At 41.1% G+C, this 17,003-nt stretch overlaps 1 protein-coding gene across 1 annotated transcript in view; it reads left to right on the top strand.

The window, feature by feature from the left end:
* Nucleotides 1–1,226: 1,226 nt before the first annotated feature.
* The window catches only part of FRMPD4 (FERM and PDZ domain containing 4), a 176,889-nt gene continuing 161,112 nt past the window's right edge, over nucleotides 1,227–17,003 (top strand). Inside the window, exon 1 of the mRNA XM_068533623.1 lies at nucleotides 1,227–1,279. Coding sequence (XP_068389724.1) covers nucleotides 1,242–1,279 — 38 coding nt within the window. The 5' untranslated portion in view covers nucleotides 1,227–1,241. The remainder of the gene's footprint in view (nucleotides 1,280–17,003) is intronic.

Genomic DNA, 17,003 nt, shown 5'->3' on the forward strand with positions numbered 1-17,003 from the left:
CCATGGACAGTTGTATAAGCTGTGCATGTTATGCCTGGTGCAGGGGGAGGGGCGCCTCTTTCTAAGGGCTCCCAGGTTCACTATTGAGATGCTGACTGAGGCCCTGGAAGTGTCCTCACTGCTCCCCGAACACACACATACACACTTTGGTTCCTGTCTGCAATTTGGAACCACCTAGAACATCTAACAGGCCATCCGGAGTGGGGAGCTTCACCTGGAGCCAAAGGACAAATGATGAAGGATGTTGGTTGATCCTAAAATGGTAGCATGTATTTCCTTCCCACGGTTGAGCTTTAAAGGAGTCTTTGGTGCTCATGAGAGGACAGTGGAATTTCTGCAGGTCCCAGGCAGCAGAGCAGCGGCCAAGATTCAACAATGTTCCAGAAACTGGGCTTAGGCCTCTGGATGGGAATTGTCACTGTGCAATGCTGCCCATCACAGCTGCTTGTCACGTGAAGTCACTTCCTTTTTCCTCTTGCTCTTGGAAAGGCAGGCTTCTAGAAAATTCTCCTTAACCTACCCTTTCATTTTGCTGACGAGTCACATTTCAGGTATGGACTAGAAACTGTAAAAGTTAATGTGTGGATTTTCATTGCAACATAAATGGAGAGTTTGTCTAAGGTTTTATGACCAGTCACCTTGACTGGAGTGTGGTTAATATGAGTGGAAATTTTGTATTTTGGTCACAGGAGTCCAGAAAACTGAGGCTTGGGGTTATTTGTTTAAGATCCATAAAAACAGGAATTTATTTTCATTTGTGCATTTATATTGTGGTGTGATATCTGTTTATATGCCAAACCGTCCTAATGTCTGGTCCCAGGAATGCCTAGTGCCATGGAAATTGTGCTAAACGTTTGTTCAGAATTGGCTTGTGTGTCCTCCGGAAAGTTACTTAAGCTTTGTGAGCCATTCATTGTTTCCTCATCTGTAAAACAAGATGAGTATACTTAGCTCACAGGGCAGCTGGGAACAGCTAGCAAGATACTATAAAGAAAGATACTGAGCGTGGTACCTGACACAAAAACATTCTAATCGTTCATTTTGTCAGCTGAGGACACAGCCCGTAATGGAGAGGGGCAAGTCCTGTGCCCCTTCTGGGGTTTGTCTCAGAAGAAGTGTTCCAGAGTCAGGTGTAATGATGCTTTGCTTTTCTTTTTTCCAGCCACAGGACAAAGTCTTCAGGCTGGCCACCTCCCTCGGGAACCTGGGGCTTGAACCAGGTGCCGCCCTATGGATGGGAGATGACGGCAAACCGGGATGGACGAGACTGCTTCATCAAGTAGGTTGAACACATGGCATGAACAGTTTAATCTTTGGCTTTGGGGATGTCTCTGTTTTGACCCTTGGCCCAGGAGAATTAGCATACTTAAACTGGGGACTCCTAGGCACTTGGAGGCCATGACTCAAGCAGGTGATCCCCTGGGCCTTCCATATCTTGTGACATGAGGTTGCTTTGTTCTTGGACACGCGCCATCTTAGGCTAACAATTCCCAGGGTATCAGGTACTCCTGGGCCAGAGCAAACATGTATGTTACTGAGTCCGAGGCCAGTTGTACTGATTGTCTGAGGCTAGTAACTAAAGTTTGACATGGAGGAGGGTCATTTGGAAAGCCTTGTAGAAATGATTAAGACAGGAATGTTACTGGCTCATCTGCAACTAGAAAAATCAGCTGAAAGGATTATGTGCATTACAGGTTGTACTATAAATTGGTCCCACTAACATTGGCTGAGGTTTTGGATTTTTTGTGGTGCTCTGTTTTTTTTTAAATTGTGGTAAAATATATATTACATAATGGTTATGTTATTTATGTTATATATATAATGGTTATGTTATCTATAACATAATGGTAAATTTTATGTACCATCCTAACTGCCTTTAGGTGTACAATTCAGTGACATTAACTACATTCACAATGGTTTTTTTTTTGTTTTGTTTTGGTTTTTAATTTTATTTTATTTATTTATTTATTTATTTATTTATTTATTTATTTATTTATTTATTTATTTATGGCTGTGTTGGGTCTTCGTCTCTGTGCGAGGGCTTTCTCTAGTTGTGGCAAGTGGGGGCCACTCCTCATCGCGGTGCGTGGGCCTCTCACTATCACGGCCCCTCCTGTTGTGGAGCACAGGCTCCAGACGTGCAGGCTCAGTAATTGTGGCTCACGGGCACAGCCGCTCCGCGGCACGTGGGATCTTCCCAGACCAGGGCTCGAACCCGTGTCCCCTGCATTGGCAGGCAGATTCTCAACCACTGCGCCACCAGGGAAGCCCCCATTCACAATGTTTTGCAACTCTCACCACTTTCATCTTCCAGACCTTTTTCATCTTCTGCAACAGAAACTCTGTCTCCATTAAACAACAGTTTCCCACTCCCCCTCCCTCCAGCCCCTGGTACGTCATATAAGTGAAATCATACGGTATTTGTACTTTTTTATCTGGCTTATTTTACTTAGCATAATGTCCTCAAGGTTCACCCATGTTGTAGAACATATATGAATTTCATTCCTTTTAAGGCTGAATAATATTTCATTGTGTGGATAGATCACTTTTTTTAATCCATTTATCTGTCAGGGGACATTTGAGTTGTTTCCACCTTTTTGCTCTTGTGAATAATGCTGCTGTGAACGTTGGTATACAAGTATCTGTTTGCATCCCTGCTTTTAATTCTTTTGGGTATATACCTGGCAGTGGAATTGCTGGATCATATGGTACTTTGATGTTTACTTTTTTCAAGAATGACCAAACTGTTTTTCACAGAGGCTGTAGTGCTCTGGTTTTTTGCAGTTGTATGAAAAAAGTGCTTATATCGCACCTCTCAAAACAGCAAGAGTTCACTCTGTTTGCTTCTCCAAAGTGAAATGTTCTTAATTATGAGAAGTTAGTGAAATAGATTTGAAATCAGGAAGCATGGTTGGCCTACCCTAATACAAGTGAGCAGAGGTTGGAGGCCAAGGGGGGAGAAATCTTTCAATACCACAGGCTTGATTCTTTGTTCCAACCAGGCTGACTATGGACTGATTAGCAAATATAGGATCTACGTGATGTAGGGTATCATTTTTATAAAAATAGAAATATCTGCCAAGATTGATTTTTGAGTATTTGGTCTTTTGGACAGCCCAGCACCTCTAAGTTAGGACTGTTGGAAAGTAGCTAGGGAAAAACTCAACGTGAGTGTTCTCAGTGGTTTCCTAGTCTCTGCAGCCGAGATCTCTCCCCTTCCTAGATTTGCAGAGGGGAGAGGACCTCTCTTAAGAGTACAGTTGGTGGCTGAGGGGCTTGGTTCCTGGGTCCATCCTGGAAAGATTAAAGTTGACCTTGAATCTGATCCACTCCAGGGAGCCTGTGCGAAGTGACCCTCTGGCTCTTCAAGGCTTTCCTGGGGATGTGCTCATAGAGAAACTATGGTGGAAATCTTGGCAGTGGGGACGGAATCTCTCAGAAAGCTCAAAGACACGAAGAAAGGCCAACGGTTTGTTTACATCCTAGATTCTGATTCGTTAATTTTACTTCATTATTGTTATTTTTTTAATTAATTAATTAATTAATTTTTGGCTGTGTTGGGTCTTCGCTGCTGCGCGTGGGCTTTCTCTAGTTGCGGTGAGCAGGGGCTACTCTTCGTTGCGGTGCGTGGGCTTTTCATGTCGTGGCTTCTCTTGTTGCGGAGCACGGGCTCTAGGCGTGCAGGCTTCAGTAGTTGTGGCACGTGGGCTCAGTAGTTGTGGCTCGCGGGCTCTAGAGCGCAGGCTCAGTAGTTGTGGCGCACGGGCTTAGTTGCTCCGTGGCATGTGGGATCTTCCTGGGCCAGGGCTTGAACCTGTGTCCCTTGCATTGGCAGGCGGATTCTTAACCAATGCGCCACCAGGGAAGCCCTGATTCATTAATTTTAATAGTTTGCCTAAGTCCCTCATAATGGTAGATAGATGATATTACTTGATATTATATTGTGCCATCTATTTTGTAACATGGTTATGAATTTACGTAATTGGCACAGTTGAGGTGGCCTAGATGTTTTAACTCAAAACAATAAAAATTTCTGCCAAAGAAATGTAGTTTTAAAAGACATGGATTATGAACTTAGGAAGGTACAGCTCAGAGTTCTCTGATTAAGATGGATTTTTCCTTGTCCTTGGTTGGATTGAGGTTCCTGTGTATTCCAAGCCATCTGATCAATAGCCAGAAACCCAAACTATGGCCTATTGTTTAGAGATTCGGGGATCCCCAGCTAGCTCTACAGATACGCATTTCCATCAACGTCATTGACATTTTTAAGGGCCAGCCCAGGTGTCAATTTAACATTTACACTGGCCCGATGCCAGCTGTTGCAACATGAAAGAGCAGATCAGCAACTTAATAGAGAAACCTGCACTGATTACTAAACAGCAAGTTTTAAAACAAAGTCACTGGTGTCACTTTTTAAAATCCGTGGAGCTTTTTTACTTGAAAAGTAAATTTCCACAGTCCTCTCAGAGACACTGTTCTAAGATGTCAAGAATGGTACTTCTTTTGAAAGTGCTTATTGTTTCTTTGTCACTAATGAGTTTTATAAATAATTGAGAATCATTCTGATTTTTTCTCTTACCTACTGAGCGATGTCCGTTACAAAGAGATACTCTAATTACCAAAGTTTCCAGGGAGCCTGGTTTGCAGTATGGAGTATATCTCTACTCATTAGTTTTAGAAGTTAAAAGAACAATTTGAAAATTAATCTGTGGTTAGTAATTAGCACCTTTGCATTTAATTTCCCACTCTTTTACATTTTCTCTTTGAAAGAGATGTCTTCTTTTTTTATCTTGTCTTAAGATCTAAATGATAACTCACATCAGACAATTCTTTCTGATGGAGGTACAACTACTTTTAAGTGATGGACGAAGCTATGGGAGGAACCAGGGTTCACCTATTCAGAGTTAGAGTCTCAGAGTTGATAATGAGATAATTCTATTGTTATGAATCTTTCAGAATACGGCCCAGGGTAGTTCAAAATGTGTTCAAATTTCATCTTTCCTCTCCTATCCACAGTTATTTAGAGTAGGGCTGGATAACCTGTCTTCTATTGAGTTACTAATCCATAGGGTTAAAAAAAATTTAAATGCCATCATGCACGTGTTAATGTACATTTGTATAATTTTGTATAGTCTGCAGACTAGTGGTTCTCAACCTTGGCTACACATTGGAATAGCCCAAGGAGCAGTAAAATATCCCGATGGCTGGGTGTCTCAGTCCATTTGGGCTGCTATAATAAAATACCAGAGACTGGTGGCTTAAACACAGAAATTTATTTCTCATAGTTCTGGAGGATGTGAAGTCCAAGATCACGGTGCTCTCGCGGTCGGGTTCTTGGTGAGGGCCCTCTTCCTGGTTTGGAGAGAGCTGCCTTCTTGCTTTATCCTCACATAAAGAGAGGATAGGAGAAAGAGAAATCACCTCTCTATGTCTCTTCTTATAAAAATACTAATCTCATTATGAGGGCTCCACTCTCATGACCTAATTACCTCCCAAAAGGCCCCACCTCCTAATACCATCACATTGGGGATTAGGGTTTTAACATAAGAATTTGGTGGAACGCAAACATTCGGTCCATAGCACTGGATCTGGGATAGAGCCTAGGAATAGAGTTTCAGAAACTTCTCAGCTGATTCTAATGAACAGCTCCGGCGGCTGCTCTAAAGCACTTTTTTTGCATTAATGTGGAATAATTACCCCATTTTCTAGACGCTAAAACTGAATCTCGGACTAATCAAAAGGCTTTCCCAAAGTTTACGCACGTGTACCAAGTCGCAAACTACTGCTTGTTCAAATACACTGGATTCTCCATTAAGAAAGGACAAGTTTTGTTGGTGTTCTTAGAGAAATACAAATTACAGTTTTTTGAGGAGCAAAGAACATTGTGTAAGAAACATGACAGATGCAAAATAAAAATTTCTCGGTCCTTGTTATTACCAGTTAAGAGAGCAGAAGAGGGGAAGGGAGAGAAGCAGATGGGAAGAGAGAAACTACCAAGAGAAGAGTCTCGGGAAAGAGAGTGTCCTGGTGAGAAATGGCTAATAGAGGGAGCAATGGACGCCCAGAGAAATTAAGAGAAATAGAGAAAGTGAGGTACTCTGAGATGGTTCTTATAATAATAGCATCAATAAATAATAGATGTAGGTGGATATAGATATAGTTGTAGATATGAGTAGAGATACAGATGTAGATAAAGTTATGGAGTATAATTACATAGATATTGATACAGATATAGATGGCTATAAATATACAGAGTTGTAGATATAGATATCAATGGATATAGAATACAGATAGAGATGGACAGACAGACCAGTGACCATACAACCAGCTTTGCCCGGGAGGGTCCTGGTTTATGGGTATTGTTCTCACATAATTACTGATGGCACCTCCCTTTGCTCTCAGAGTGTTCTGATTTAGACAACATAAGGTAACTCTATATATCACACTACCAACGTTTAGAAAATTCTTGCAAGACGTAAGGTTGCATTTAATCTTGATAACTGTCCTGTGAGGTAGTTAAAGCACATAGAGGAATCTCCTTCTTGCAGAAGAAGCTGAGGTTCACAGGGGTTGGTATCTCCACGTCCTTATGGCTAGTCAGACCCATGTTTGCATCACACCGTCAGACTCAGGCCTCGGTTCTTTTGGCTCTATTATGGAGCTTAATCCATAGTAAGCTTTGATCACCACCCCTAGGATTCCCCAGCCCAATCAATGTATGCTCAGCTCAGCTCATCTCCACCTGTGTCTGCCATACCCTCCCCCCTCAGCATCCTTCGAAATGGCCTGGGCAGCCTGGTTGTCTGGCCATGCGCAAAAGCACTCCTTGGTTACACCTAACGTGTGTTCCCCCCAACATTTATTGAGCACTGCTAAATGATGAAGTTACCAAAATGAGCAAGATACAGTCTTACCTTCCAGGGTCTTAGAGTGTGGTGGAAGTGATGTATGAAATAATACAATATGCTGTAGATACAGGGGAAGGCCCCAAGGAGGAAACAATCCTGTCCTTTGGGAGTGGGCGTGAGGATGCAGGCCGTTGCCATGGGCCTCACACTACAGAGAGGCCAACCATTATTCTCAACCAAGCGATGTCTCTTTTAAGCTCTTTATAGACACATAGTATGTTTCATAGTCAGAGAATAGGGAGCACTGTGAGTTCCTTATTTTTCATTTTTGAGTTAAATGGAGTAATACATGCTTATTTAACTGTGGAGGTGGGTAGAGTTAATGCAAAAATAATGTGCTTTGTAAATCTGGAAATTCGGTTTTTGTAAATCGAAGAAAAATTTAAACGTGAGCAAAATAAATATCAAAACACTAGCTGGCAAGATACATGATTAAGATGAGCCACGTTGGAGTCTGGGGAAAGGGATGGGGGTGGGTAGTGGGAGAGGAGGCTGGAGGGTCATTTCCAAACCACATGTCCTCATTTTTCAAGTTCTAAAATTAAGAGGCTTTTTTGTTTATTTTCTTTTTTGGCCTGCTGGTTTTCTGGCTACTTTCACCCTGTAGGTCCACAAATGTAGTCCTGCGTGCGTATTGGACAAGACACACTGTTCTATTATTCTACCAGCAATTCCCATGGGGGGCAATTAAACCAAGTCACTGTCTTCTTAATGCAGAAGAATTCAGTTCTGAAACCTGAATACTGGGGATTAGTAATGAGATGTGGAAACTTCCACTTTGTTTTCCAGTATGGCCTTGGCCCAACTTGGGAGATGTTTAGCCATTGCTATCTGCCAGTCAGTTCAGTGGCAGATTCAGTCAATGTGAAATGTGTTTTTGGCTCATCTATCTCCAGAAAAGAATAATCTGAAGAAATACAAGCACTGTATGTGCCTTTTTATTAACCAGAAGATAGTCAAGTCAGCGTGACAGGATTCTGTCGTCATGAAAATTACAAATGACAAAACCTTACCTCATCCTAAAATGTGAGCCTCTAAGTATTCCCTCCAGGCTTTATCTAGTCCAGTTGAAATGTCCCAAAGAGGAAAGAAGCAATTGATTATTTTCAAATACTGTTTGGTAGTTCTAGGGCTAGTCTTTGCTACTTTTTTCTTGATTTTTACCCCAAAATTTCATAAGAGAGTCTTACTGTTATTCTGTGGATGAGTCCAGTAATCAGTTATTCTGTGATGAGTGCCCTTGAACTTTTCCTTCTTTAAAAATTAAAAAAAACTAAGTCAAGAAGAGTTAAGTTGTAAAGTTGGATGTGGATATTGTGATTGTACCACCCAACCCCTGGGTTAATTTCATATTTGAAGCAGATGTCAATTTCCTGCTTTATCAAGCTTACATTTTTAATTTAAATTCAACAAAGGACAAACGAATCTGAGAGATGACTCAAATTGTTACCCTTTGTTTCTGGTAATAAAATGCAGAGCCACGTTGTAGAAATCAACAGTTGTGACAATAAAGGCAATAGGAGAGATCTATTTGAGGTGGGTTGCTTTGTTATTTTGTGTGGTTTTAAATATCCAAAGAGTTAAGAACTAGCATTAGATTAGAGAAGAGGCAGTCTGCCTCATTTTTTGTGTTTTTGATGAAGAATTCTTAGATAAAATGTTTTGCTTCCAAGTGCACACAGTGAATTCTGCATAAAATGCAAATAATTGCCTCATTGCAAGAGCAAATGCCATTTAGGTAAATGAGTTCCTTAGGATCCCAAGCATCCAGTCAAGGGAGGGAGGTATATTATAATTTTGGAATTGGAGGAACAAAGTAAATGTGATAGTATCATTACATGAAATGAAAGGTAATTATGTCATGTCAACGCAAAAGCTTCCCAGGCTGAACATTAGGGGCTGTTTATTCCCTTCATTGAAGCAGATTTGTTTTCTTTCAAATCTGACAAAGCACCTCTCCGCTGAGTTAATAATCACTGCTCCCAGCTGGAAGGTAAGTTTGCAGAGCTGATGGAAGGGCTTTTAACAGGAAAGCTCTGAAATGACACCATCATTCCAGATCTAACTTAGCATATGGCACACAGAGCTGTGCTCAGCAGACTTCTCCCTTATTGGAGGTGGTTTCATTTTCCCTGCACATTTGTTTTTGAAACTTTGCTGGTGGACTTAATCTGGCCATCATTCTAGGACAAATCCCTAATACACTTGGCTTATTTGTCCAGCAGGCCAAGGTATCTGAAGGGATTGTAATTATCCGAAGTTCCTTGGGCCACTTGATTCCGGCGGATTTGGGACATGCACATTCAGGCGGAGCTGTAGACAGCAGGTTAGCTGCTGGACGGGGTGGGTTCTGTCTTCTCCTGAGCTTTTATGTAGCCCCTGGGGATGTACATGAGGTGGGTCACAGAGTCCATTTGGAATCACAGGAACAGCCAGCCTGTGAAAATGAGAAGCACCTGGATGACCAGGTTTCCATCACAGCCTGTAATTAAAATACTAGCTTGGGGCTGCCTACCACCCCTTGGTTCCTTTGAGTGGCCTTTGCATGTCTTCCTTCTGGATTGAGCCAGCCCTTGCAGAGAGCAATTTTGATATGATCACCTAAGGCTGGGGCACAGGCAGGAAATTCTGGCCTGTCCCAAATGCCAAGTGGGGCCTGTGGGTATTACTGCCAAGTAAATTGGCTGAACTGAAGAGGACAAGGAATCACCTTTGTGGCAGGTGTCTTTTCATTACTGTCTGCACTGCTACCTAAGAGGAGTCGCAGAGGGCTGTGACAGAGCGCCTTACTGTGGTCCAGCAGGGGGTAGGAGACAGCAGTTCCCTCCCAAGCCCTGTCCTCTGTTTCCTTGCAAAGCTTGAGTACAACCTTGCTATCAATAGCCACTTTCTAGGGAAGGGTCTCTTCAATTGCAAGGATGAGGGATGGTGGTACTTTCTGTGTCAGTGGACGCTCAGATGAGCATGAGTCAAGAGTAGCCGTGTCCCATAGCTGTGTCACGGGCTGCACCACTCAGTCGTTGCCGGAACGCAGGTTTGGTGATAGCAGTTCCAATGTGGAAGGCCGGGAGAGACTCTCAAATCTGTTGGATATTAAAGGATACGGCTAAATATGCAGGGCCAGCTACTGAATTTTTGGTACCCATTCCAGAATGAAAATGCAGGCCCCTTGTTCAAAAAGCAGGATAAAAGTGCTCATAAAGGTACTAAAATGTAAAGATTTTCCCTTTCTTCTTGTCTCTCTGTCAACATGTCATAGTCTTTTATATGTTACTGAATGCCATTCTGAGTAATGAAAAACTAACTTTTTCAATTATTAGCATGAATGTTACCAATCATTTATATATTGTGCAACGTGGGTTTTAGATGCAAATATAAGAGCATGTAACTCATATGAGGGATTGCCGAAATTACACAATTGTGTTTCATAGGTTACACATGTATATGTATTTCATTCTGAACAGAAAAGTAGAAAAGAGGAAAACAGAAAACAGAAAAGAGGAAAATTTGCCTCTAGCTATTGGGTCCCCCAAAAGCAATCTCCATGCCCTGTCAAGGATGGCTTTTGTCACCCTAAGATATACACTTCCCCCCCTCCCCTCCCCCCAGCCCTTACTTCTCTAGGCCAGGTCAGCAAACCTTTTCTATAAGAGGTCGAACAGCAAATTATTTTAGTCTTTGGAGGCCGTGTGGTTTCCCTTGCAAATCAACACAATGCAGCTCTGCCACTGTAGTGAGAAAGAAGCCACAGGAAATGTGTAAACGAATGGACATGGTTGTGTTCCAATAAAACTTTACTTACAAAAATTGCCTGGGGGCTGGATTTGGCTCGTGGGCTGTAATAGTTTGCCAAACCTTGCTCTAGAGCATCATGCGTTTGACCCCATTCTCATGTTTTTAATTCAATAATTAATAAATTTTCAAAACCCTCCCGTGGAATGGGGAGCTGCCACTTATTTCATATATGAAAGAAATTAGAAAAGAAGCCTTTTCTGAGGTTGCACTCTGAGTCATGCAGGGAGTTAAAAAAGGACTCCAGAGCCCCATTTTTTTCCTAGCTCTTGCCAGAAAGCTCTATGATGTATCTATTGTCAGTAAGAGTTCTTGTACCGCTCTGACATTCATGACCTACCTCTAAAAGGTATTCTAGGAATAGCATTGTTAAAATCTATGAGAAAAGTAGAACTTTTATTAGGTGAGTATCACGATTCCCCGCCCCCCACCTTCAGCCAACACCTTCGTGGGAGGAGGATGGAGGGACAGGAAATGACAGCATTATGAAGCCCAGTCACAATGGAATGCTAAATGCAAGTACAAATAATTATTAGGGAGGTGAAAATTACATAGCAACTTGCTCATACTAATGGTCTACGGAGAAACAGCCCCATTGTACTTTCAAAACGTTAATTGTCCATAATGTTTTAAAGAAATTCTACTCATTATCTTTTTGGAATTTTATAAAGGTCCCCAATTTATTTTTGTTCTGTTCTACGCGGTTCTCTTGGCTTCCATGACACCATCCCCCTTCCTTTGTTCCAAACTCACTGACGATTCCTTCTCATGTCTCCTCAGCTGGTTCTTTTTTAGCTCAACATTCAAACTTCAATTTCTCACATATTCAAGCCTACATTTCTACGTAGAACCCACAAAAAATAAAAAAGGATTCATGAACTTAAATATGTTGATACCATTTGGTTTGAATCCAAAAATTGCTGGAGATGCATGACTGTTCCACTACAGGAGATAAAAGAGGTCAGCAGGGGTTGCTGTACGCCGCCCAGAGTATTGTCTGGGCAATAGCAGGTGGTCAATTAATGTTTGTTCAATAAATATTTAGATGTGTGTATATATGAGTAGGTGGATAGATGCATTATTGGATGGATGAATAGACCTTTTCCTAAAGCATTATATATTCAGTACATTGTTAGGAAAGATGCTGATATACAAGTCAGTGAGTGAAGATTATTTCTCTTTAACTTACTGATATAGAAATTTCACTACCAAAATTGGGTCTTATTATAAAGTTCATCAAGGCCTTGTCAATGATCCATGTCTTAGTGTGGCTGTTGATAAGAGCTCCAAAATTCAGGATATAATGAAGGTACCTTTCTGGGGTGGTCTGATTGCAGTGTTTCCCAGCAACAGGTGGCACAGAATCATAAAGCACAGAAATTAAAGAGTAAAACCACTTGGGCTAGGATTCTAGCTCTTAGTACTAGCTGTGTGATGCTGGGTAATCATTTGGACACTATGGGCCTCACTTTTCTCATTATAAAACGATCTATACTAGAAAACTGTCAGCTGGGAATCTTGTGAGTTACAGGAAACAGAAAATTCTTAACCAGTTTATCTTAAACAATAAAAAGAATATCTTTTTGGTTTATGTACCTAAAAAATAGTGGTAAAACTGTCATAGCCTAAGGAGACATGACAACATTATAATCAATGCGACAAATAGAAAGGATTATAGCATTGGATAACCCAGAAGTAGATAAATTCCTAAAAACATACAAACGTACCAAGACTGAATCATGAAGAAACAGAAAATCTAAACAGAGCAATAACTAGTAAGGAAATTGAATCAGTAATCAGAAACCTCCCCGAAGTGAAAAGCCCGGGACTAAATGGCTTTACTGGAGAGTGCTACCAAACATATAAAGAATTAATCCTCCTCAAAGTCTTCCAGAAAATTAAAGAGGAGGTAACAATTCCCAGCTCATTCTATAGAGAATTCCTGCAACTCAACAACAAAAAAATCAAATAACTAAATTTTTTAAATGGACAAAGGACTTGAGTAGACATTTCTCCAAAGATGATATACAAATGGCCAACAAGCATATTAAAAGATGTTCAACATTACTAATCATCAAGGAAATGCAAATCAAAGCCACTATGAGATAATTAGGATGCCTACTCTCAAAAAATGGTGGCCTCATCGACTGTGGAGAAAAGGGAACCTTTATGCATTTCTGGCAGTATTGTAAAACGATACAGCCACTATGGAGAACAGCATGATGGTTCCTCCAAAAGCTAAACATAAAACTACCATATGATCCACCAATCCCATGTCTGGATATATATCCAAAAGAATTGAAACTAGAGTCTCAAAGAGCTATTTGCCCACCCATGTTCATAGCAGCAGTATTCACAATAGCCAAGAGATGGAAACAACCCAAATGTGCATTGACAGGTAGATGGATAAACAAAATATGGTAAATAAATACAATGGAATACTAGGCAGCCTTAAAAAGGATGGTAGTCCTGTGACATGCTACAACATGGGTGAACCTTGAGAAAATTGCTCTATGTGAAGTGAGCCAGTCACCAAAGGATAGATACTGTACGATTCTATTTATATGAGGTATGCAGAGTAGTCAAATTCATAGATATAGGAAGTAGAATGGTGGTTACCAAGGTCTTGGGGGAGGGGACAAAGGAGAGTTGTTGTTTAATGAGAATAAAGTTTTAGTTTGACACATGTGGAATGAGTGAATAAAGGAGATTTATTCATCCACTCTGTGAGGTTGATGCCATTAGCTCAGAGTAGTTTGGTGACTTACCAAGCAGTCATAGACGTTAAATGAATGAGCATGGCTGTGTTCCAATAAAACTTTGCAGACACTGAAACTTGAATTTCATATAATTCATGTATCACGAAATATTATATTTATGTTGATTTTTTTAAATTTTTTTGATGTGGACCATTTTTAAAGTCTTTATTGAATTTGTTACAATATTGCTTCTGTTTTGTGTTTTGGTTTTTTGGCCCCAAGGCATGTGGGACCTTAGCTCCCCGACCAGGGATCGAGCCCGCACCCACTGCGTTGGAAGGCGAAGTCTTAACCACTGGACCGCCGGGGAAGTCCCTGTTGATTTTTTTAACTCATTTAAAAACGTAAAATCATCTTAGCTCACAGAGGCTGGTAGGATTTGGCCCACAGGCTGTAGTTTGCAGGTCTTGTTCAAAATAATCTCTCTTAGCTCAGTGATGATCTTTCTTCATAATTTTACCTGGGTCACCTTCACTCCTCTTTTCTGTAATACCTGTAATGAGATGACCCTCGGCTCAAAATCCTCAACCTGTCTTGCAAAAAGGCATTTGGAAAGCCATGCAGTCTCTTTTTCTTTTTCTGTGGGTCCTAGTGGTCATAATACCTTGCTTGCCATAGAATACTTGGGACATACAGGACAGTATACTGTTAAATATTCAAGATAATTACTCTTTCCCTCCACCATTATTAGAAATTAAAGATGCCTTCACATCTGCAGTACAATTTGTAGAGCTGGGTTAAAACTCCGTCATGTTGCTAAGCAATTATTTTCCTATTTTTATTCACCTTTAGCTCTGCCTCTTTTTTTCTAGGTTAAATATTTATTAGACTAGAACTGTCTCCAGGATGATATATTTCTTAAAGGCTTTATTTTCTAGTCATTGGTCGGAGTGCTATTATGTAAATTATTGAAGTAAGTATTAAAAATGTGGGTTTGAAGATCTCCAGGGTCAGAGGGTGACCCTGGGGAGGGAGGGATGGGAAATAGAACTGAACAATAAAGGAGCAAAGGGAAGATAAAGTCAAGGAAGCTTTTAAATTCCTACAAGGAGAGGGTTTGACTGGATCTCTGGAGGAAGATGAAAAGAAAACAGGCTTGGGAGAAAGTAAAATGCATTGGAATAGCACGGGGCTGTAGGAAGGCAGTGATCTGTTTTATAACTAAAATGGGCAACTATGGAATGATCTGTTCAAATGTATTTTGGCAGCCTTTGAATTATAGTCCGAATACCTTTAGCGCATATAATAACTTTTAAAATGTGTTCATTGTTTGCTTGTGATCTGCCTACTTCTAAAAAAAAACGTCTGAGCCTCATATAGCCTGTGCAGCTCTTGTGTGAATTACAAATGGTACCCGCTTTGGGCTGTTGTGTCCCGGCCAGTGGCATCTTTGTGCTGGGTTTCAAGGGTCTCTGAGCTCCGTGAGGCAGCTAAGTTTCAACCCCCATTTGGCGCTTTCACCAGGTCCCCCCTACAGCCATTTGCAGTGGCCTGGGTCTGAAGTGGTTTTTGATAAAAGACACCTGATTGGGTGGCAGTGCATTTGAATAATTGTTCCCCAGGTGGAATTTCCAAACACGGTCTAAGGACGATTTAGGAGAGAGGGCTGTGAGGGACCAGGGTAATTCACCTGCATTGACACTAATGCATACATCAAATTCAGGGCTCATTTGTCTAATTCTTCACAAAACTAAATTATTCTAATACTGGCAGGCTAAAATTATAAACTCTAGAATTTTATTGTAGCCATTGGTTTAATGGAAGGATTTCCAAATGTACAATTCCCTCCTGTTATGCTGTCTTGAGCCACACTCAAGGTTCAGAAGGGAGGGTTCCCTTTGGTCCTCCTTCCGAGCGGGTCCATTTTGCCTTTGCTGTTTGTTTGTTTTCTCTAGGGTCTTGTTGTTGTTTTGTTTCTTTTCCTTTCTTTTGTTTTCTAAATTGGAGGACTACCACATGGCAAACTGCTCACACAGCTTTGAGCTTTAAATCTGCCTTCTAATAATAGCAGCCCCTTCCCCAAATATCTTACTTCCTCATTCCCTTTTAATTCATAGTTTATAATCTGCTCATGACCAGGAAACCAGTTTACTGGGGGAGTTTATCCCAGTCTACTGAGATAAAAGTTAATCAACTCTAAGCAAGGGCCTCATGTTCTCTCATGAAACATACGAACCTAAGTTTTAGTGCTCAGGTTGTGTGATACCTCCTTGAGATGCTCAAACACTCTTTTGGTTAAGATTACCCATATCCCTTCTGACACTTGATTGTTGTGTTCCGTATGGGTGCGTTTACAGGAAAGTGTCCTCCAAATAATGTTATAATGGAGGGTTTTTATTACCTGTAGAATAAAAGCTAAGGTACAGGAAAGCCAGGTGGTTAAGAGTGTGAGCTCTGGATCTACGCTGCCTAGAGTTGAATCTTCTGTGTCATTCCCCAGTCACATGATGGAGGGCAAGATGCCTAACCTTTTGTGCCTTCTTTTACTCATCTGTAAAATGAGCACAAGAGTAGCACCTACTCCACTGAACTGAACAAGGGTTAAATGACTTATTCGTGTAAAGTGCTAAGAACAGGAAGTACTTAAGTTTAATTATTTAATTTATTATTATTATTATAATTATTAGGAAGAGAAGGAGGAGGAGAACAAGTTAGGAAGCAAGCTCTCCAAACAGACTTCAAGTTAAATATCATCAGTGGGACTGGTGCATAGAAACAGATGTGTATTTTCCATCCCTCATACCTGTCACTTTGAAGTGTACAAAGTTCTAGGTGTGGCAGTGTATTAGGTGTATTAGTCGGGGTTCTACAGAGAAACAGAACCAATAGGGTATATAGAGTAATATGTAAGAAGAGATTTATTACAAGGAATTGACTCACAGAATTATGGAGGCTGTCCAAGGACAGGAGAAGAAATGGATACTCCCTCTCAAGCAGAAAGAGCAAATTCACCCCTTCTCTTCCTGTTTGTTCTATTCAGACCCTCAATGGATTGAATGTTGCCCACATTCATTGGTGATGGTGACTGATTTTACTGGGTCTGCCAATTCAAATGCTAATATCTTCTGGAGACGCCTCCACAGACACACCCAGAAATAATGTTTTACCAACTATGTGACCATCCCTTAGACTCGTCAAGTTGACACATAAAATGAACAGGGCTGAGAGGAGAAATGGACAGCAATTCAATGTTAGTAGGGAGCTACAATGCCCCACTTTCATCAGTGAACGGATCATCCAGACAGGATCATTGGGGAAAACAACAGGCTTAACTAACACCGTGAACCACATGGACCTAGCAGACACGTGCAGAGTGTTCCGTCCAGCAGCATCCGAGTGCGTGTTCTTCTCGGCCACACATGGAGCATTCTCTAGGATAGGTCATATGGTGGCCTGTGGAACAGGTCCTGACAAATTTGGGAAGACTGAAAACATATCAAATGTCTTTTCCAACCACACTGGTATGAAATCAGTAGCAGTAGAAAAATGGGAAAATTCACGTATGTGTGGAAATTGGACAACATGTTCCTGGACAGCCAACGAA

This window comes from Eschrichtius robustus, chromosome X (assembly GCF_028021215.1).
Source record: "Eschrichtius robustus isolate mEscRob2 chromosome X, mEscRob2.pri, whole genome shotgun sequence".
Classification (NCBI taxonomy): Eukaryota; Metazoa; Chordata; class Mammalia; order Artiodactyla; family Eschrichtiidae; genus Eschrichtius; species Eschrichtius robustus.